The sequence below is a fragment of the Anser brachyrhynchus genome (assembly GCF_964034855.1).
Source record: "Anser brachyrhynchus genome assembly, chromosome: 1".
In the NCBI taxonomy this organism is placed as follows: Eukaryota; Metazoa; Chordata; class Aves; order Anseriformes; family Anatidae; genus Anser; species Anser brachyrhynchus.
The window spans coordinates 77037439-77061523 of NC_137694.1; the positions used below are offsets into that span (position 1 = coordinate 77037439).

At 37.6% G+C, this 24085-nt stretch overlaps 1 protein-coding gene across 14 annotated transcripts in view; it reads right to left on the reverse strand.

Annotated features, from left to right (window-relative positions):
• The window catches only part of ABCC9 (ATP binding cassette subfamily C member 9), a 75086-nt gene extending 51765 nt beyond the window's left edge, over window positions 1-23321 (reverse strand). For 2 of the 14 annotated variants that reach the window (XR_013952523.1, XR_013952525.1), the window contains exons 1-8: window positions 23134-23306; window positions 21735-21772; window positions 15278-15443; window positions 11866-12007; window positions 11376-11497; window positions 10103-10269; window positions 9199-9441; window positions 3126-3320 (exon numbers count right to left, since the gene is read on the reverse strand). Coding sequence is in view for 11 of the 14 variants with exons in the window: in XM_080596780.1 (XP_080452906.1) it covers window positions 3126-3320; window positions 9199-9441; window positions 10103-10269; window positions 11376-11497; window positions 11866-12007; window positions 15278-15422 (1014 nt within the window). In the remaining 3 variants the exon portion in view is untranslated. Of the gene's footprint in view, window positions 1-3125; window positions 3321-9198; window positions 9442-10102; window positions 10270-11375; window positions 11498-11865; window positions 12008-15277; window positions 15444-21734; window positions 21793-22526; window positions 23105-23133 lie in introns of those variants that run through there. The other 12 variants (XR_013952524.1, XM_080596774.1, XM_080596771.1 and 9 more) reach the window with 10 other exon arrangements.
• Window positions 23322-24085: the final 764 nt, after the last annotated feature.

A 24085-nucleotide genomic window follows, 5' to 3' on the forward strand; every position in this document is an offset into this window, starting at 1 on the left:
GATTGTCTGTTCTGCATTAGAATAAACTATATTGATAGTAATATGGGAAAGTTACAGGAATTATAGCTCTTACTGTTGTACATATCACAATCATTTAGGCAGAATTTAAACTGTCTGTTCCTGTTCTAAAGATTTAGCACACTAATTTCAAGCAGTTCTGAAATAAATTGTTTTTAGCAGAAAAGGGACAGTGAGGTTACCATGCTTGGTTTATCATTAGTTTATCCATTGAATTCTGAGTTGGAGGATAGAAATACCACTCAGCAGAAGATAAAGCTTATTCTACCTGCACATGAAGAAGTTGCAGAAATAGTATTTTCTGTAACACGATTGGTTTATTGCATTGATATTGCAATATTGAGTATGTTGCATTTGTACAATATGGAAGCAATTCCTTCCAGAAATATAGTCTATTTCACCTGTGAACTCTGAATAAAGAAATGTTTTAGCTGCCAGTATTTCCCATGAAATGACATGTAAATGTCTCTATGAGGAAAAACAATTCTTGTTTAAAACACTTAATTTGTTTTCCTTTTCTATTTTTTTATGTTCATTGTGCTGCTCTGTTTCAGCCAGAGAAGGAAATAAATGCACCAAAATACTGCATGGAAGGCTGTTCCTTTAGCATTTTCGATCCAGCTGGAAGCAGGATGTACTGGAATTCTTACAAAAAAAGAAGAAAGGAAAAGCCTGTTCTACTGAAATCCCCAGCCTGATGCTGAGATGAAAGGTCTGGGAAATACTGAAAGGTAAGCTGCGTACCTACACTCTTAAAGAGTCTTTCATTGCTCTGGGTTGCTGTAACCTGCCAGAGGACTCCAGGGAGGAGAGAGGTGCCCTGAGCTTGCAGGCGCACTTCACCATGGTCACCCAACCAGGAGAAGTTCAGACTGGTCATTAGGAAAAAATTGTTTATTGTGAGGGTGGTCAAACACTGGAACAGGCTTCCTAGAGAGGTGGTTGATGCCACAGGCCTGTCAATATTCAAGAGATGTTTGGATAATGTCCTCAATAATATGCATTAACTTTTGGTTAGCCCTAAAGTGGTCATGCAGTTGGACTAGATGATCTTAGAAGGTCCCTTCCAACTGAACTGTTCTGTTCTTCCTGTTCTGTTCTGGTTCTGTTCTGTTCTGTTCTGTTTTATTCTATTCTAACCTCACTCCACTCTCCTCCCTCTGTCAGAGACACACAGTGGATGAGTAGCCTGGGTCTGGCCTGAACCCGTCGTGGAGCTGGGGGGGAATCATTTCCCATCCCCAGTCAGACATCTTCTGTACAAATTAAACCATAAAATTCCAAAAGTCATGGAGGTACTTAAATGTTTGTAAGTACCTAATGGTGTTTTCCAAAGAGCCAAAGTCTGTAAGACACCTAAATCCTGCTGAAATAATAGGACTGAGTTGGTTACCAGCTCAAGACTCTTTGAAATGAGGGCTGCTTAAGTGCATAATTGGTCAGATAAATATTTTCTCTCAATGTTCTGCTGCATCTAACTTCCCCATGTCTACATAGTAGGGATATCAATAACAAACTACCATTTTAGATACCTTTATCAATATATATATAGGGTTCTCAAGAAGTAAGGCAGAATGAACATAAAATTCAAGTAATTTACATTAATTGAAGCTAGAAATAATTTAAAGGAGAAAAACATAACAGCAAGAACAACCAAGGGAAAGTTTATCAAAATCTGTAAATTAAAAGCAAATGTATTCTGAAATATATCCAACAGAAATAGTGACTGTCTGTCACCAAGCCAGCCTTTTGGAGCACTTTCAAGTTCTCCAATGATTTTAATCTTCCTTTTAGGCAGTGGTGATTAAAATGCAACCAAATAAAACACTTCACCAAAGAGTGCAACAGATAAAGGAAGGGGAAAAGGTACAGGTTGCTAAATTTTAGATCCAGAAATGATCATTTCCAAACTAAAATGTCTTGTTTGTTCAACAAGCAAAAATAAAACAAAACAAAACAAAAACACCACCTATTTTTGAGGCAAAAGATGTACTTTGCCTTTTAACTGTGTGGCTCAAATCCAACATGTGGAGGTTCAAAGATGATAAAAAGCTTTATTTGATAAGCTGCACAGTTACACTCTGCTTCTTCAGTGTAATGGCTGGATGAGAGTCTAAAGCCAAATTCAGAGAATCAGTCAAGAAAATGAATGTTAGGAGCAAGCAGCCAAGAAGATGCTTGGATAGCGACGACAGTCAAATGCTTTATCTGCAGAGGAAAATTTTATTCCATTACATACCTATCTGCTCATTCAAATATAAAACATTCACTATATAAAGTGTATGGTTGTATTTCCATACCCTAAAAAAGACAAAGGAAAATACCTTTTTTGTGTTTTGTCTGATGTCAGCTAGTAAAATAAATTTTGTCTTTATGTTTTCACTAGTTACTAACAAATTCCTGTTCTTACGACAGAAAATGTTTTGCATCAGAGGTTTGCTCAGCGCTCTGAGAGATGATATCTGAAAGTGCAGTCTCAGTGAAACTTGAAATGATATGTGAACTAGCAACTTGTGTGCATCTCTAGAAGAAAGGATTCTATTGAACAAAATGGATGGTCTTCAACTTTGCACATACTCAATGTATTTCATCACAGCAACAAGCAGAATGATCAGTCATAGAGGGTGACTACTCTTGGCTTCTCAGAGGAAAATGGATTGCAAATTGTTCAAAGTGTCAATGACTGACAAATGGACAGATGGACAGAAATTAGGCAGAATCCCCAGACTCTTCCTTGCTGGATCCATCATTGGGGCACTACCAGTGAGGTGTCCTGCCTGAAATGAGGAGGCACAGTTGAAGAGATGCACAGAAACTGTTCCTTCTCCCCAGAAATTCAGAACAGACTCCACAAAGAGGCAGACAGCTGGGCTGCTGGGGGAAGCCTGCACTATCTCTGTACCTGTGCTGCATTCATACCCAAGACTTTCACTACTCAGGTCTATAACTTGATGGTCTCTCACAAAAAAATACTCGATTTGCTTGAAAGTAATAATGAAACATTACAATGATGATCATAGGCATATAGGAACATACAGTATTAAATACCTGATATCAATCAAGAACTTGTGCCAAACAAAATCTTTTAATCCATGTTGTCGGGTTACCTTTTCTGTTGTATTTGTGTTATTGGTTGTGTTCTGGAAGCCCTGGACAATGCCAGAAATGCATAATGGCCCAGCAAAACCCAGCAAGTCAGCCAAGTAACGGAAGGTGCTACTGAGAAGAATCGGTCGTCCAAAAGCACTGTACATTGCTAACCATATTGAGGGACTCCGGTTGGGCTGGTCTGCTACCTTTTTCTGGAAAACAGAGAGAAAGGTGTCAATGCACCAAGAGGCCTCCTTGGCAGTATGTGGCAACTTCTATTTCATTCTTGTCTGGATGCCCAAATGGTTCCTGCAGTGTGTTGTAGAGTAGACAAAGCATCAAACATGATGTAGGTATCAGCAGATTTCAGACACTCTTCACAGCAAATTCAAATTCTGCCTACTCTTGGTAACTGTGGTTCTTCACCTCTAAAGCCTAAAACTTTTCTCAACCCATGAACACAGGAATGCAAATACAGATTAAGCATACTGGTATGTAGATATTGCTCTTCATCACATGTGTGCTCAGGAAAGGGTCTGACCTTTCAAGCCCTTGCTCCTGGATAACCTTTACTTTCACAGTAGGTGTGAAACCACCTCATCCAAAGGCTTCTGATATGAGAGCGAAAAAATATGGTCAGACACCTAGAAGAATATCGTTTAATTTAATTTATCTGGATTTTTTTCTCTCTCTTGGATGCCTTTCAGGATGATTATACTTCAGCTGATCACTAATTACTGCACTCAAAAAGGTGAAAGCAGTGGGCTGTTTTAGGAGGTAAGGTTAAATCATCTAGTGGTCCCTTTGAGCCTTCAGTTCTGTGAATCTGTGCAATATCTTGACTCTTGCACTAAAACACCAGCCAATGGATATCTCTGAGCCTTGTCAGAGGAGTACTGATATTGCTGAGGCCCTTTTAATCTTAAGAAGAAAGAGGTTTATTTAACAGATCCATGGTCTGCAGAGTGCTGTCTTGCACTTTGGGCAGCAGCTTTTGACACTGTAAAAAAGCATCTGTCATTTTTCAAGTAGCACAAATGCCTGCAAGTTATAACCTAAGCCAAGCACTCTTGAGTGTTCACAGAGACATTTTAAGTACAGCCCAGTAATAACAGGCCCCTGCCCCAGCAAGTTAACCAATGAAAAGCTAGTATGTCTGTACTGTCTGTCTGGTTCATGTATTTTTTTTTCTCTTTTCTCATTTTTTTCCTTTTGTGCCACTTCAACAGTAAGGTAGAATGTTCCCATGGTGCCAAAAATGTACAAATGTACTGGAGGGGCAGATAAATGTTTGCTGACTTCTAGAGAATACGCCAGGCTGGTCAAAACCAATGGCAATAAGTGTAGTACAGAGAAATAGGCAGCATGGGGACAAACTAGAGCTAACAGGCTGTTTTCAGGCTTACCGCTTCACAGAAGTAATTCTCTTTTTTTGTTGTTTGTAGGCAAGTAGAATGTATGTCACAGACAAACTTTGGGTTATTCAGGTAGCAGAGACCAAATTTTAAAGATGTTTTGGAACTTGAAGATGAAACAACCAGATTAATAAATAAATAAATGAATACAGGTGGAATCAGACAGACCAAAAATCCCATTGAACTAATTTAGAATTAGGAGCTAGAGTGCAATTTTCTCAAACCTCTTCTCTCCTGTTGAAACTACGGCACTGACAGAGTGACCTGGTCTGAATGGGTGTTACACATGTTCTGCCCTGCAGTGTGCCCCCATCCTCACTGCTGCTGGGGGCAATCCAGACCACAGCAGCAGATGGTGGTCACCTCTGCACCCAGGCACTCCTACACATCTGTATCTCACCAGACAGCTACAGAGACCTGCACTTTAACAGTTTGATAGGAGCTAAGTTACCTTCTTAGGAAAATGCATGTCGTCTTTTAGAAACAACAACACATGCTATTCTGGGCATTCCATCAATGGCAAATTTGGGAAATGGTAATGGTGAATTCTTATGTCTTTAATTAATTTTTGATATTTTAATTGCCATTTTCATTACTTACACAAAATTCACATAATTGTCATCACTACATGTAATGCATTTACTCTTCACTGGAGTTCTACTAACTAAATTAATATTCTAATTACAAGTGTAATTGTCATCCTCCTTGCTATTCAAGATAAGTATATCAAAGACAAAAAAAAGAAAAGATCAAATGTAAGCCTTAGAGTTACTTTCTTTCCCTGATATCTGCCACTTAAATTTGTGAAGTCATTCCATATTCCTTCAAAGAACTTTCTACCAAAAAAAAAAAGACATTAATTATTAACAGAAAAATAGAAACGTCATTAGACATATCTGTCAATAGGTTGTCAGACTATTAATCTTTACTGCTTAACAATGTTTGTTCTTTTTGTATTTAATCAGGACTTCAACATAACTGAGGTATCTAACGTGATGGGAGGAGAAAGAAGAGTGAATTTTTTTTTAATAATCACGAGATTTTATGGAATGGTCCTCTAGGCCTGATGTTATGCACTTCAGTATAGTATGGTGTACAATGCAAATCTCTCCTGGATATGTGATATATGCATTAGTTTGTGGTTTGAAACATCTAGACCACTTGTACAGTTACCAAAAAAAATAACCATCAAGCAACAGCAGAAACACAATCAAAATATTTTTAAGGATTATATGACAAGTCCTACTCACATGTAGTACATTGGTCCAAAAATTTGGCTGTGAGAGATTAGTTTGATATTATTAAGTACTTTTTTATCATCTTAATCTTATTAAAGAATTTTTTATCTTTAGCCAAAATGTCCTTTTATATAGTGGGAACTAGGAACATGCATTAAAGGTCTAACCCTATGTGCATGATGTGCACCACAGCTTATTTTGCAGAAGCAACCTTCACATCCACTGTTACAATTCTTAGAAAGGTGATATTAAAATACAGTAAGATCAAGTATTTCAGTTTCTAGGGCAGACTATCTAGAAAAGCAAGAAAATATACTGTGTCTATCTTTTAGGATATTTACTGATGGAAAAAAATAATGTAAAGGAAAGCCAATTGCAGTGTGTTTTGTTGAATATACATTGTTTAGGAAAAAACATATTTAAGTAAGCTTGGTTATCAAAAGAGCATGTTTTACCTGTTAATTTATAATATTTTCTACTTTGAAAGAACACATGCTGTATTCCGTTTTATGATATTCTATTTTATGTTGCCTGTTACAAACAATCTCCAAATCCAGTAACAAATAACCTATATCTTATTGTAAGAGCTGGAATGCCTTTTGCAGTATTGACTACTAGACTAACAGACAATTAGAATGTCGATCTCCAGTTATTTAGCCTTTATTGCACTGTTTTAAAATATTTTATATTATAATAACATTACTGATAACTGACTTCAATAGTCTATAAAATATAATGCAGCATGAAAGTGATATTAAAATTAAATGACTTGATGCTTTGAAAAAATAGTTATAACTAAAGAATTTTGAGCAGTGTTTGTATTAACAATGCCAAGAACTGCTTGATGCAGATTGGTAAATGTAAGAAAAGAATAGTGAATTCAGATTTGTCACCAAGAAGTGTTAACTGTGGTCTCATGTGTCAGTGGGCAAACCCTCATCTGGAAGGAGCCAGAAGGATTCTGTCAACAGAGTTGAATACAGATTTCAGGAGTGATTCTACTGGCATCAGAGGTAAGAAGAAAAGGTTTCACTCAGTGTTCACAGACTTCATCGTTACTCAAGTGGCATAATATTATTTTAGCAGAATACAGCAGCCATAGAACATTTGTTTCAGCCCTACAAACCTACAGTCCGATATGCTTGGGCTACAGACTAGGAAAACAGTGATTTTGAGCAAACAGTCATTAACCTAATTAATTTCCCTTGCTTTACTTTTTGGTATGCCTTCAAATTTAATTTCAGGCAGAAGGGACAGAAAAACAACAACAACAAACAAACAACAACAACAACAAAACGACAAACCACACTTCATGTGAGCTGTGTCAAAGGCATTTTACAATACAGAACATTCATGTTCTTGCACAGTGTCTTTCATCAAGGTGCGATAAAAAGGTTTTGGAAAGGAACAGTAGCTTTCTTCCCACATGGCCAGAGAGTACAGCTGAGATCAGCTCTGTGCAGGCACAGGCAGGGGTAACCCAACTTAATCCAGTGGATATGGGGGCTCCCCTCACCACCTGTGGAAGGTTAGTGTAAAATACACCCTGTCAACAGAGACAGTGAAGTAGCATCTATTCCAGATTGCAGACCATGCAATTTTCCAAATTCTGTGGCTATTTTCTGACCTGGCCATGTACAAAACCAACACGTTGCTTTTAGCCCTTTGGTTTACTTCCACATTGTCTATAAAATATCAGTTAAGGGTTACAGCCTGTTTTAGAATATTAGCACAAATAGAGGCTATCATAATCTTGAGACTTTAAACACTTATGCAAACAAACGGGAAGAAAAAAATCTGATGTAAGTCATCTTTATAAATGTAGGTGCATGCAAATGTAAGGGCAAAATACTGCAAGTGTTCATATGTTCATGGTGCACATTGATGGAAGCTATGCACTGAATGCTTGCATTCATGCACAGAAGCAATAACACACTTCAGTTGCCTTTTGGAATCTGACTCACATATTTGTGCAGGCACACGCTGTATCTGCAAATATAAATGAGCTACAGACAAATGCTTGCACTGTTATGCATGCTTGTGATAAAGAAAAGAACAAGACTGAGCTCTTCAGGGATATGTAGGTGCCTAAGGCTTGTTGGTCTCTTTCACTAAGATTTAGGCACCAAATGCTTCTTTAAGGAGCTGGTCTAAGAGATGCACTTCTCCTTTGGTGTGAAAAGCCCAGTTCTGATGACTCAGTATTTTTCTGCTTAAAGTAGAAGGGTCTTGGACTCTCTGATAGCGTAAAAATCCATTACAAAAGGCAAAAGAAGCAACTTCAATCTACTAAAATGTAAAGAATTGTACTAATTAGGCCTTCACATCAGAGACCACAAAAGAGTCTTAAGCTCCACCAGCTACTGGGTGGAGAGAGCTGCTCTTTCCAGCTTCCCCTTGCATTGACATTCTTAATTGTATGCTGCTTGGTAACAAGTTTATCTGATGTGTACAAGAAAGGGATTTACATGCCTTTGTCTTATGTGCTACATTGTCCAAAGTGGCCTCTGACTCCTTGTAACCTCTCTGGTTATGCTTGAAAATTGACATGTTATGTACAAATCCGGAAGACAGGCTCTATAATCATCTCTCTTTTCTACAAAACAAAGGATTTCTTGACTGTGTGTGCACACATGCAGAAATCACCAGCATTAAGCACATATGAAACTCCCATGTTTTTGCCTAAATGCATGCAGAAGATACTATAGAAACTCTTCCCCTTCTGCTTCTCTCCTACCAATGAGACAGTGGAGAAGTGGGTGGCTGGGTGCTTAGCTGCTGGCTGGGGCCAACCCACCATGTTTTTCTTTGTGTGTGTTTTTGAAATTAGGGTGTAATTAAATGGAGGAGGTTTAAAATTTGTGTATGCCCAAAGACTTTTGTGTTCAAACACCACTTTCTGTCTAAAGAAGGAAGGATATGCTCCCCTTCCAACGTGCATCTTAGAGGAAAACCACAGCTGAGCCCTTACCTCATATGGACAGGTTTGTCCATGAGTTTGTACCCTCTTGCAAGGGTAAAGGACAACATTTACTTAAATATGCAATATTTCTAAGGCACAATTTCTGAGGAGAAAGTGAAGATGAGTGTTTCCAGTTGAAACTATGGAAAATTAAAATGTCTTCTAAATTAACATGCTGTCATGAATATCTAATATTTAAACTACGCTTTCATTTTTAAAGAGGAATCTAGCAAGTGATCATTCTGTTATGGTTTTAGTTTCCACTTGCTCTCAATTTGGCAACTCTCCCTGCTGTAAATTCACTTAAAACCAAACAGTAACTATCGGATTGGAACTTCCTATGCCAAGTTTTTACCTTGGAACAAACAGTCCTAAGTTAAAAATCCTAAAACTAGGATTTCATAGAAGCAGTAGAAATTCACAGTGACTTTACGGTTCTGAAAGCCAAAACACTGACATGGACATCTCTGGTTACCTTTTGTTCCTCATATGCTTCTTTGAGGCAAACATAATTTGTCAGTGCTCTCATTGCAATTGGGAGCTTCCCAATTGCCTTCAAGTCCACAGGTTTCTTGTGAGCAGATATGATGAGAGTATTCATCCACCAGTAAGTCGCCTTTGAGAGCAAATTGACAAATGGCTGAAGAAACCTCACCCCCAGGTCCTGTAGATCCTCTGGTGGCTTTACTTTCTGAGGGTTCATAAAAAATACATACCTCTGGAAAGAAGAAAATAGACAGCATGTCCCCAGGAATTATCTTATTAAGGGCAATTTCTAGTAAAAAATATGTACAATATAACTGCAGTGACAAATTTGCATGTAAAAGCAATTATACATTAACTTTAAATATACATTTACATTTAAACAGGAGTATTTCCATTTTGACAATGTAACTGTGAAATAATTGACCACTATGGTATGTAGACAATCCACTATACCCTACCAGTACCACCTATCTCTGTCTGAATAGCAACAAAAGAACTCTTGGGATATATTTTAAATTACAATGGGTAAAAGCATATGCTTGTTTATGCATATATAGTTTATCTGCATTAGCACAGCATATACTGTATAGATTATACACACATATACCGATATATGCACAAATATGCTTGTATATCCATATACACATATGTATTCTCTGTATGTATATATATGCATATGCACACATACATAACAAGTCTAGGGCCTAAATCAAGGATATATTTAAAAGAGACGCCAGGTCCCATTGATTTCTACAGAATTAATGAGATATTCATGGTTAAGACAAAGTTGGATGTAAACTTGACACAAGTTACAACTACTGGGACTAATGATCCATCTTCATCCCTGAGATACTACAGATATCTTTTCAGAACCTGATCAAGAAATCACATACCCTAACTCGAATAACATTGATCTCCACAGCCATCAGCAGTCCATAGAGAATGACCATAATTCCAGTGATGCAGAAACGCAGCTGAGAAAAAGGCACACCATCCTGGCAGTATCTGACAAGCTTAATTGTTTTGGTGACAAATGCCATTATCCAATAAAGAAAGAGAGCTGTAAAACAGGTGCACATGCATCATTATAAAATACATAGTTTAGCTATGCTAATGCTGCAGAAGCTGTAGCTTTCTCAAGCAGAAATATTCTTACGCTTAATTTGATGCAAGCATGGTGATCCTCTATATCACCAGCCTGCAGGCTGGCCCAGGGTAATGTCAGCCAAAGTCAGGAGATCGGGATTGAGAGATTTGCTTTGCATTTTCTTTTCCCAAGTCACTGTTTACTTTTCTGGGCTACCACCTTTCAAAGAGATCCACCATGCTGAGTCTTTGCACAACTACAAAAGTCTATTGAAGATAATCTGATGGAAAACTATGTTATTAAAATGAAGTAAAAATCACTTAACATGACAAATATCTCAATAATTCAAATTGCCTCTTTGAAACAGTAGGGTTCATCATACGTGTGCATTTGGAAATGTGTTTATTTTGAAACAAAGTATATATAGTTTAATTATATCCTGCACCCTGGTTTCTATCTGACAATTACTAGTTCAGGTTGTTGAGCTACATGTAATTTGGACAGTATAGTTCCATGAAACATTATCCTGCATTGACTAGTCAAATTCTGACCACCTGCTGACTGAGATAGATATCATGAATACAAGGTAGCTGTGTTTCTCAAAGATAAACCTTCCTTATCCCCTACCTGCCAATCGTATTTGGAAAAAGCAAGGGATGGCATTCATTAGACTGGATAAATGCAGAGTAAGCCGCAATAGATGCTAAGAAACAACAGCCATCTGCACAGGATGGCTTGTGAACAGATTACTATTAAAAATGGCCTTTCAAAATAGCCCTTTTGAGTTGAGTAAGTTTTTTCCCCAAAATTAATGAGCAGTGTCAAAAAACACCTAAAAGCTCGTGCTAGAAATACAATAAGCATACTGTGCTTTCCCTTTTGTGATAGTTTTTTTAAAATAGTTTTCACTGTGTACCTAATAAAAGGTGTAGTAACTCCTACAACAATACTAGTTCTAGGAGCAGAAAATTACTTTTAATATTCCCCTGGATTTCATCTTCCTTTTCAATCTAAGCAAGCTGACTTTGGCTAACCTACTGCTTTTTGTAAGAGTACAGAAATATCAGACTCAAACTTACCCAACAGTAACTTTGGAAAGTTAGATGTTTCAATATTATGATAATAGACTATGGATACAGTAGCAGCCACAAATCCCATTATAGCTGGTAGAAATAGATGGAGATGGCGAGATTTCATTTGTCTGAAAATAAATGAGGTATAAGTTAGTGAATTCGGTGTCTTTATTCACCACTGTTACATTGCTAGGTATTCTGTTAAACTACTTAAGAGGACAAATATGACTTTCCTAGTGGCATTTTTTTCTCCATGTGTATGTGTTAACTTCTGTCAATGTTTACTTACTGTTATAGCTTGAAAGAAGAATAACAATGAGCTAAGAACAATCATTTCATTATCCCATTGAAATCAAGAGTTTCTGAATTGATGCTCCATCTTTTTTGGGAAAAAAAAAAGCAACTCTTTAGACCTTACTAGCAAGCGTGTCACATGTTAACAGTGTATGTTAACAAATTTGGTTAGCTTGGCTAGCCACCCATCACTGTCACTTACGTATCAGAAACTATGCCCTCTGCTATTTCACACACATGTACAAACAGGAGAGTGAATGTCAGGATCCACCGTAGGTTGTGTCCAGGGAAGTGTAGCCATGTATTGTGGTGAATCTGGACTTTGGAGCTTTGGCTTCCCCAGCCTGGAAAATAATATTAATGAAGGAATAAAGTTAGCTTTCAGCCAGCAAGAGATCTGGTTATCCATTCTAAGCCATAGTCATGCTTCATCAGTAGAAAAGCAAATCAACTATCAACAGCATAAAAGAGCTACAAGACCTGTTGTTGCTACCCTTGTGACCCAAGAGTGTCTGAGTTGCCATGTAGCCCTCCATAATTTAGATCTGACCCTGCAGATAACAGGACAATAGACTTTCCAAAATATTTCTCTTTGATTTTTCCAATCAAAGAGAAGAGGTTCCTGGCCAAGAACAAAGATGAAAAAGACAATAGAAATATCTCAGTCTCTCCCTTGCACAACAGGGGCTGACAGAACTGAAATGGTGGTGTCGTCATGTTTTTCCCAGCCACAGATCAAGAGTGGGCAAAGTTGCCAACTGATATAAAAATACATCCTCCAATGAGGCCTCAAAGAGATATATTTACTTCAAACAAATAAAATTTATTATGTCTCTCTCAGGCCTGGCTGGGAGCACTGTCTCAGGGGATACCAGGCAGCCATTTCCCAGTCTCCTCTGGCGCAGCCTGGCCTCGTGGTGTGCATTCCTTGCACATTCAAAGCTCCCACTAGGCCACCAGAACTTAGCTGATTTAATCAATGAATTAAATTTGAAGCCTATTTCAGTTTCATCACCTCAGATATCAACTATCCTCTTCAGAGAAGATTGTCTGTAAGCCAGTAACCTGAAAACAAGCTGGACACCAGGGACCTGACAGACGTGTCAGTGCTGTGGGGAGCTGAAGTTTGATCAGAGGTTAGCCTCTCATGGTGTCGAGTTCTTTCTTGCATGTTGCTTTGTAAGGCAACTTGTCCTCTGTCCTTTCCCATTCTGGTACAGGCCTGTCCTGAACCATTCAGCCTAAATGCTCTGGCCTGTACATGTCCCTCTTACTATACGGCAAATTCTGGAACTCACTGATGGACTTCCCAAATCACAGAGAGAAACTCAAGAACACCAATTTTTAGGGGAAGTAAAGAAAAAACAAACAAACAAACAAACAAACAAAAACATTTTTAATCAGGGTAGTGAGCTTTCCATCTGTTTCTTTCAGATGGTGCAGAACTGAATTTAAAGTTGAGGATATACCTTTGATACACAAGGATCACAGAATGATAGAATCATAAAAAGGTTTGGGTTGGAAAGGACCTTAAAGCTCATCTAGTTCTAAGTCCCTGCCATGGATGGAGGTAGTGTCTCATAATGCACAGAGCTTATCAGGTGACTAAGACATACACAAGAACCCCTGTTTATTCATTCTTGGAAACTGTCAGTTTATCCCCATTTCATCCTTTAATACGCAAAGTACTGCAGGAACAAAATATCCTCTCTTCTCCCTCTAACTCAAGCACGCTCCAGAGTTTCCAAAGATTTTCCTAGTCTAATATGTCTTCCTTTGACCTTGCTTTTATCTTTGTCTCTTCCAAGCTGCTTTTCATATTTATTTCCTTTCACACATAAATCTGCACACGTTTCATCATCAGTTTTCAATTTTAGATTCAGTCAATATTGTGGACTCCAGCTGGCTCTTAAGGCTCTGTCCAATACCTATTTCTCCTGGCAATCATGGTACAAAATAGAAAAGAAAGAATTGTATACACACACACACGTATATATAATCGCATGCCATACAATTTAAGCTACCATGTTTTTTTCCTAACATTGTCAGAAAACAAAGTGAATTCTCAGTGGTCGCAACACTATTTCAAAATTAATTGGCTAGTACCTGTAAAAATATTACAGGAGCCTGCTACAAGTTGATACAACACAGAAAGTTGTAAAAGATAATGTCAGCCCTCAGACCCTGTACTGAGTTTCAATCAAACACTTCTGCAGCAAGCCCCGTAATTCAAGGATGGCTCACATCTTACCTCAGAGAGAGATCCAGCACTGATATTAAGATTTCAGTTGGAGGCAGTCCTCCATAACCTTTGTTGTTGAAGGTGTTTTTTTCTTTTTCTTTTTCTTTTTCTTTTTCTTTTTCTTTTTCTTTTTCTTTTTCTTTTTCTTTTTCTTTTTCTTTTTCTTTTTCTTTTTCTTTTTCTTTTTCTTTTTCTTTTTCTTTTTCTTTTTCTTTTTCTTTTTCTTTTTCTTTTTCTTTTTCTTTTTCTTTTTCTTTTTCTTTTTCTTTTTCTTTTTCTTTTTCTTTTTCTTTTTCTTTTTCTTTTTCTTTTTCTTTTTTTTTTTTTTTCCTGTCTTTAATTATCCTTCTGTTAAAATTTGTTTCTTATTCCCCTGTTTAATTATTTAATTAGCTTTCAGTCTCTGGACCTTACGATACCTTTGACTGCTAGTTATTAAGTGTCTTAGCCCACAGGCTCCTGTAGCCTGTTATTCAATCACTTTGGATTAATTTTGAATAATGGAAGTCCTTATATCTCTCATTCAAATATAATCCTAAATTCAAATCTTCCTTATGTAAGAAATGCATTACTATGCAAATATGTAACACCATGAAGGGAATATGGAATAAGTGACCTCATGCAATTGTCAGGAGAGTATTAAATTTTTATTAATATTTATTGCCTTTTTTTACAGTCATTCAAGTGTCTTCATCTTCTACAATCATTAAATGGTATTTATTTCATCACTACAAGTAACTAGGATAAAGAGAAGACTATACTGAAAAAAATATCATTAGAGTACTAGTTTTGATGGGGCTTTTAACAAAAGTATATAAATTAGAGCCATTTCATTGTCCTAAATTCTTCGAGAGATATTTATCATTTATTATTTTCATTCCCATAGGCAAAGATTGTAACCTTTGCTCTACCTTTGCTTCCAAATATTGGCAGAAGAGAGAATTGTTCTGTTTTAAAAGTTTCCTACACTTCTCCTAGTGCTAGATCCAAGATATTCTCCAAAATTTGCATAACTTCAAGGGAATTCAAACCCACTGTATTAACTCTTCTAGCATCTGTAAATAAAAAAGTTTGCAAGTTGCTAATTTTAAATCTGAAGAAAGCCTCTCAAAGCACTGCAAACTGGTTTCTCTGGTTCTCATCCATCTTTCTTGTTGCTTACTTCAGATTTGTATCTAAAATTCCCAATATGTCAAGTGGGTTTGCTTCAGGTCCTCTGGATCAAACCACTCTTTCTCTTCTTTCTTAAAATTATTAAATACAAAGCATCTAGCAGTTTGCACTACAGGCCTCCAAGCACATGTAAACATGTCTGAGTTTAAACACACGCTCAAGTGTTTGTAGGATTGCACAGCTCCATTGAATAACTCACCAATGAACAAAATTGGAAAGGTGATAAAAAGCAGGAAGACATGGGGAACCAAGTTGAGGGCATCCACAAAGCAGACATTTCTAAGAACACCAGCACTGATGTTATAGGCTGAAGCATTGTCATTACCACAAAATGCAAGCCTCATGGCTTCCAGTAGGTCTGGCTACTACAAAAAAAAAGAGAGAATACAAGAGACATGTTGAAGCAAGAGCTGACTACCAAGACTGCTAGCATTTCTTTCAGCTACATACAGAGAGAGAGAGAGATACATGAGGAACACACTGAGCAATTGACAAAGGATAAATTTGTTGTATTTCGAAAATGCTCTGGGGCCTGTTCAAGTATAAGCACATTGGAAAGAAGGCCGTGTTTATATTAAATATATTAAACGAATATGCATTAATTAAATATACTGTGCAATGTCTTCTAGTGTTCATTATATGCACAAGAGTTAGACTGAAAGTGCTCTATATTCATAACAGGATGTGGAAAAAGAACAAGAAAGTTTTGAGAAAAAATACTTTCATTCCTACTAAGAAAACTCAAGTTCACATTAGTTGAATCCTGTGTGTTACTTTTTCTTTGATGAGACAACACTCTCTGCACAACTTCTCTGTTCATATGATTTGTTGCACTACACTTTCAGTGCAAGCACATTGAACCTTTTGTTTGGCAGCTTTGAATTCCCTGATATTTTGCATTTTTTCATTGTCCCATTGAACAACAGTGATCATATACACTAGTCATTCCAGATAAAGTGCGAAACTCTTAATCAAAGAAGGTTGTATTGAAGATAGCATGGGCAGTAAATCAGCATTCATGCTTGATCCTGCAAATCCTTATGCACTTGCTTAGCCTCATCTAGGCCAGCCTCTGGCTTCCATGTTTTCTTATGAGATTATCTTTGTACACCAAGATAAACTCACGTGTTCGTGCTTGCAGAGTGTGGGCCACAATATGACCCAGAGTTATGGGCAGTTTCTGGCTTTTATCACCCTGTGCACTATTTATTTATTCATTCTTCTTTATAGGAAGATCAAAAAATATTGCCACCAAAATGTTTCCTTGCTGGTTTCTTTTCCCAAAACTTATACACAGAAATGTAGCGCTGTAGAATAGCTTGTGTAAACTTATCTGCTCACAACATTGTTTTCCAAATTTTACATACTAAATGAAAAGAATGCCTTTAATTCAGCAAAGTGTATTGTATGTTTTGGTGAGTGCATCTTTCTGTAATAACATTGGCATTAATGAGTTTTGCATAATCAGAACAATGAAGACATGCAAAAAATACATGAATACAATTTAAAAAAGAAAAGTTTAGTTCAATGAGGAAAAATGCTTTCCTTATTTCCTTAGATAGTTCAGATTAGTTTTATCAGTTTACTTGTTTAAAAACGGTAAGTATGACAAGGTAAATATAAATTAATCAAGTACTCCCTTGGAGAGAACACAAATACAAAGATCTTCAAAAGAATAGAGTTCAAAGAAGCACTCTGAACCTCTGCTAACCCCCTCTTTTTGCTTTTAAGCAGTTTTTTGCTGGGTCCAGAAAGCATAATCCCTATTGAAATATATCACTGAAACTTGTAAAGGAGTTTAATTGAAAAGAATGTGATAAATGCAGCCCCTTTTCTAAACATATCAGGGATTCGTGGATTGATATTTACCAGAAGTTAAGCATAACTCAGTGTCATACGGTGGACCACATTCTGCAAACATGAATTCATGTACTTACTGTGGTACAACAGATGATGGGCAACCCACTCAATTTTCAGTAGAACAAAATTTGATGGAGAATTTGACCCAGTCTCCAAAGTGAATAGCATGATATGACCACTATCAATCTGACATTATACTTTAATATAAAATATATTCAAAATTCTAAATGATTAGTAATGCAAAATAAGTATTCTTTTGAATACATGAATTCGTTCTAAGTAGTCTGAGAAGTTATTAACAGAACAAACAAAAAGCTTTTTAAAAAAACTACAAGGAGTTTGTTTGCTTTTAATTTGTAAAAGCTTGACATGTCTCCTTTAAGAGAAACATAATGGTAATGATAATCTCTTGAAAATCAGTAGTGTTGTTTCCTCATTTTTATCGAAGGTCAGAAGTCCAAGGGAGTTCTGCTGGGAATTTTCCTCCCTTTCCCACAAGTAGGGCTCTTTTCTGAGACAGCATAAGATATTATTGTGGTCTAGTGGTTGGATTGGTACTGAAGGGCAGGGGGATCCTGGGTTCAAATGAGTACTGAATCACTGACTTTAAGTGTAGCTTTTGGCTTCTAGTCAAAAATAAATCTGGGAGAAAGGATTAAAACTGTGTCCAAGAGAAGCAAAGGGAAACTGTTTTGCCTTTTTTTTTTCTTTCCATTTTTCTGGAAGTGAAATGGAATATAGGCAGTAGATGTTCCCATGGAAGAATAGGCCATTATCTGCATGGAGAGTGCTCTCTGATAGCTAGGACCTAACTATCAGTTTGTAGAGGATTCTTATTACACCTCAAACAGTGGTCCCTAGAAGCTGTCAAGAAAGATGCATAGCACCTTTGCTGTGCTCAGTTTTGTGGTGGAGCATGTCCAAAAATATACTGTCTTAAAAACAACCATCCTTTGTACATTGATAGGGCTGAGGAAATAATCTGTTTCTATCATTAATACCAATACAGACAGACAGTGTCTGTCATACTGATCATCATTTTCAAGACATGCATAAGCAGTCTATTTACAACACTTCTGATACAGGTTCAAAGAGGTATAATTTAATTTTCTTCTCTTAAAATGAGAGAAATCAGAGTCTAGGTTGGTTAGTTTGTTAAAACAAACAAACAATCAAACAAACAAAAACAGACAATCAAAAAGATCGCATTGTCAATGAAATGAAATAAAGTAATTGACTATTAATTCCCAAGTTATTAAATCAGAAAATACTTCTTTCTTAATCAGCACATCCAGTGACCACCATTATTAATGCTCCTCAGGCTTAAAATCTATTAAAGCATTCTGATCAGTGTCATGATGCAGTGTTGACCCAATACAACTTATGATTTGGCTTTAAGAAATGCTCATCAGGTGCAACCTCCCTTTTTATCAGCACTTGCTTCAGGACGCACATATGGTACATTATGGCAGTGATAGGGAACAGAAGAGATAAGGCTGGTAGGAAACATTAATATTCCAGTGGTCTGCCAGCCTGTCTGTCCATCTGTCCTTCCTTCCTTCCTTCCTTCCTTCCTTCCTTCCTTCCTTCCTTCCTTCCTTCCTTCCTTCCTTCCTTCCTTCCTTCCTTCCTTCCAACTGTTCATCTGTCATTGAGCTAGACCTGAACTATGGCTGTGAGTGGAGGACCCATGTTCTGCATCTGTTGGTACATGCCAGCTTTCATGGATGCTTTCTGGTGTTTGAAGACAGGCTGCTAGCTGTTCTTTGTGTCTTGAAGAGTGATGTATGAAAATACACCGCATTACATTAGAGACAGAGAAATAATTTTTCCTCCAGTGTGCCTCACAGGGAGCAACAAACCACTCCAGCATTCCTTTTGCATCCACTTCAGGTGCAGAAGGTATCAGATCAGATAAGATCAGATATAACCTCCTATGTGGAGGAGGTTATCTTATCCTTTTGCCTATGTGACCCAAACCACTAGACCTAGCTCTGACTTTTGGAAAACTCATCTCCATAGGCGGCTCTGGAGATGCACAGATGCACATTTGAAAATTTTGAGTCAAAAAACTGACCCTGGAAATGAAGACAGCTTGGAAGATCTCACCTGCAGATAACTGATAAAAGGCAGAATGAAAAAGCACTAATCCCTCCTGTTCTGTAATACCATAAGATTTCTTTTCACAGAATGAAAATGTGAAATGGAAGAACATCAAATTTAGAAATAATATCAAGAATTGCAGTTTTTCCTACTGCTAAAACTCATCAAAACTACAGCTAGATTTAGAAAGGAAGATGGAACACTTATGACTGACCACTGACCAAATTTGGGTTCCTCATTAATAATTAGACTTCTCTTCCATTGGCTTTAGTAAGGCTATGCTAGGGTTCATTTAGAACTAGACCTATAGAGAGATGGATAGAGGTATATTGCCTAAATGAGGAAGTGCTATTTGTTTCGCTCAGTGCCGAGCATCATGCTAGAACATAATTAAATACTCCAAAGACGACTTATGTTTTTCCCAAGCACCAGTTCTTTATCATTGCCAAAGACAGAATATTGGCCACACTGAAAAACAGTCTAAGCCTGAAATGAATAGCCATGTTGAAGCTCTTTTAGCTCTAAGCAAGTCAGAACACAAAGTTCACTCAAGCTTTCCACACGGTGTAGCCAAAGCTGACTTTTCTCCTTACCAAAAATGTGGAGACAGACTTTTCAGGCTGCAGTATGTATGCAATGAGGCATCAAAGAGGAAAAGCTGGGCTGCAGAGCCACATGAGGAGAGATTTGAGGATATTTCTGTTGTTAAGGGATGGTAGAGAGAACAGCAGAGGTTGTTACAACTCAGAGAGGTTATCACTTTCCCTAGCAGCAGTTGCCCTCCTATGCGTGCCAAGCCCTCTTCCTTGGCGACACTGGCAGCAGCACGGACCTTCTCTTCCTGGAATTGTGTGTAGGTGAGTTAAGCAGCAAAGCCAGGTTGCTTTATCTTCCCCAGCAGCCTGCTGCTCCAGGCAGATGCCTGCTTTGCTGTACTCTACAAGGTCCAATGGGGAACCACAAAAATATTAACTCAGTCTCAGAGTTAACGGTGTTCTATTACCACAGTACTGTTTCCAAGACAAGAAGCTCTGCTCACTGCTATCCTGAGACGAGATCAGTGCTGAGTTGTTGCAGCTGCCATACTTCAATTTCAATGTTAGTTCACTTAGGACAAGCTCAAGGACCTATGAGTCATGCGGAATAGCACAGCAGGGAAATGTCCACTGGTTTCTTAGCAAATCTTTACCTATGTATTCTAAAGGAAGGGACAGCCTCTGGAAAGCACACAGACCTCTTCTTCTCACATGAATTACCAAGAACTTTTTTCTAAGTTCTTACTCAGTTTGTAGTGTTTGGACCTGAAGGCTTATTTACAGGCAGATGGCTTTGTCTAGCGTACGGGAATGACTGCAATAAATGGGAGCAGTCTAACTGCCACTACAAAACAACAAAATGCATAACCTAAACATGAATATTCAGGAGAGGACAGATGAAAGGGTAACAAGTTGTTCTGAATTTTTTTGGACATCTGAAGTTATTGACCACTATTTCTCATCAAGTAGCAGTAGCCTTTCAGGATGCCTGTTGAGATCCTAACATTTCAGAAAACAGTATTAGTCATGGCTATTACAAAAATGGCTTTCCCAGAGATAATTTCTCTTTCTGCTGAATACAGTAGGCCACCAAACTATGCTGGGCTGATTGCACCAAAGTGAGGATATCATTATATATTTGCTTTACTACTAATTATAGTAGGAATACTACACTTTATAATAACATTGCCAAGCACACTAGGCTTAACCTAGCATTTCAGTCAGGGGAAATGCAGTAATGTGATAAAGATCTTCGGATAACAAGTGCATACTATCTGAGGGTAGCAGCTACATTCAGCACCCCAGTAAGGCTGCCAAATACCTGGTAATTTTTTGTTTTATCACTTGTACAATGGGAGGGCTTTGTTCTTCAAAATTAATGACAACTTGTTCAGCTTAACTTCAGTCTTTGCAAACAGTAGAACTAGTTACAGATTTTCAGTGGTGCTTTTTCTTTCTCTCTTTGCAAACAGTCTGCTGCAAGCTAAAGCAATGAGCAGAACTTCACAGAGTAGAGGAATGAAAAGAACAGTCAGGAGAATGAGTCCATAATGGTGCCAGTGGACAGAGTTTCATCTCTCCTTGACATCATTTGGGAATCTGATTCCCTGTTGGTTTGCTTTAATGAGGATGTGAACTGTCTGAACAGTAGCTCACCCTGCAATGAAATAGCTAAAAAAGTTTATGCCCTTTAAGCATTTAAATTTTCATCCTAAAATCTCCATCACTGGCAAACTGAGACTTTCTGGTTCTGAGTTAAGGTGTACAGACATTGTCATAATATAATAAACAGAAATCAGTACAAAAGAGTTTAGGAAAATATACTCATTGTGAATAAGAAAAGCATTTTGGGAAGAAAAAAGTAATAGGACAACAAATTAAGCATGAATGTGATGTAGCATTTAACCTAAACACTTACAAATCTCATTTTAACAAACTGAAATTGGGATTCTTAATGCATTCCTGAGATAGATTTTACATAAGCTATAGAAAAGAATAAAATGGGAAAATGGCAGATAATGTAGATTTCCATAAAAACAATAAGAACATCCTCACTGAGTGCAAAACTGTTAAGAATTCGAGTTACAGACATTTTAATTAACTTAGGGACTTCAAAATTGGGCTTAAAAGTCTTCATATTCAAGAGTTTTATCTTACCTGGATTATCACTGTTCTGCACGCTTTGCAAGATATGACTGTAAAGGAAAGAGCATAAATACAGTTCTCAGGTGGACCTTGCTTGGGGGAAATATGGAACTTTAAAAAAGTGTTTATTTCAGTAGTTCAGTTGCCTATATTAAAAAAAAAATAATAAAATCAATAGCTGCACTTCCTGATTAAAATACATCAGCTTACAGAGCATACTTGGGTCTCAGTTCATATTTTTTTGGTCTTAGAATTTGCATTATATGCCCATATATGCAAATATACAAGTACACATGTATACATATATATATGTATATGCGTACACATACAGATGCAGGATGGAGAAAGTACTGAGAGTTTTATGAAAGTAGTTGGCTTTCAACTTCTCAGTAATGGAGTCATTACAAAAGTAAGATTTTTCTCCTTCTTTCCTGAAATTCACAGAGAAAACTTTAACAAAGATCAAATTATTTTTAGGTTGGATAAGCAGTATGGAAGGTCTAACTTGCCATGGATTTTCAGTTAGTGCTCTGAATCATTTTCCTTTCCAGGTGTAAACCTATTCATTCATTTTTTTTTTTACCTCCCTAAAAGCACCTGATCTAATGGAATCTGAAAATCATAGATATGCATTATTTGCAAAGAGTTCTGCTAAGTCAATGGCAAAAAAGTGCTGCCCACATAAAATCTCTTTTACCCAAAATCATCCTGTACCAAATTTCTTTTTCCTTTTCATTTCTATTTCGGCTTTGACCAGCTACCCTAGATATACCCTGCTTCCTTGCTAAGCACTGTCCCAGTTACCTTGGGCCTTAAGGTGATGAATTACTTCTGATACCTGTCAGCATTCTCATCGCTAACTGGTGTATACCAGCAGCCCGATCCAAACTGCACTGAAGTCAATGCAAAGAATCTCATTGACTTCAGTAGGTTTTGGATCAGGCCCCAAACACAGAGAAAATCACAACAGCAAGGCTGCTAAACACAATACTGATGCTGAAAAGCATTTCACACAAACATCTGCAGTGCTCTCATGCATCTAAGACAATGCTTTTTCTTTTTTGGTAAGCTCCTTAACACAAGGCGATTTCAACCATCAGCGTGCTACGCTGCCTGCTGCAAAACCTATGGCTTCACATGCTAAGACAGGACGGTTTAAAAAAAGAAACGTAACCCTGCACACAGCAGCAAAGAAAACATCAGCGGTAGGGGACTGTAAAGCCTGAGAATGCCTGAGAATGGAAAAGGAAAAGGAAAACAGATCTGAGTTGTAATCCCAGGAAAGAACAAGGAGAAGCCCTGTCCCACAGATATAAAGCGAAGGAGGAGGAGACGGTTAGTGGGGGATGACGGGGGGGTCACTGCATGCCCCGCTTGCTTGCTGAATGTTAGAGCAAACTCTGTAGCTTACCTTTGCAAACACAAAAACAAAATACCAACCCAAATTTTCACTCGGTTGTGCTATGTGATCAATATCATCCCGGTGGCAGGATTTTCCTCCACTTAATGAAGCAGCTCCAAGCCCTGGAGTGGATTATTTTTAGGCTGGTGATGGGAAGATCAGCTGCTGCCTCCTATCGAGTTTCCAAAGCGCACAAACTCTGCTTGTCTTTCTCACACGCCGAAGGGGGCAGGAAACTGGGAAGAGACAGGCAAGCAAGAAGCACCAATTTTTTGCCTCCTGAAGCTACAGTCCCCTGGGATTTCTTCTGCTTGCTTTTATTTTCATTCTTACTCGCTGGAGTGGTAAGAATCCAAGAGGCTGCATTAAAACGCGCAGGCTATTATCAGATGGTTATCTTGAAATAATTGATTTGGACAAGGTAGTCTAACTTTTGGCAGGCATGGGAGCTTCAGTTTTTGAATTCTTTTGAATTAAGCTTGGTTAATTTGAATTTGACAACATAATTTTGTACATTGTCCATCATCTCGAGCAAAATAGAAAGGATAAGTCTACTCAGATATTTTACCTTATATCCCTCCAGACTCTCCAGCTTAACATATAGAACAAATCCCACTTTTTTATCACTTAAAGCACTGGATAGCTTTTCTTTTGAAACAGATTTAAAACAAACAATCTTGAAATAAAATTCAAAGTAAATTTTATGTTTATTCCAGGGATATAATTTTCAATACAATTGCCCTTATTTATAAGGGATAATATTTTTTGGCAGCACTGGAAGTTGCTACATTGCATATGTTTCTTTATTTAAAGATAAAGAGGTCCTCGAGAGCCTACAGGCTGATTTGTTGCCTATTTTCTTTCAGTGCCATTGAACCAAGATATGCCAAGGTTCAGATTTTCTGTCATGATAACTTCATCTTATCAAGCCATACAGCTTGAGGCCAAAAATGGCAAAGTT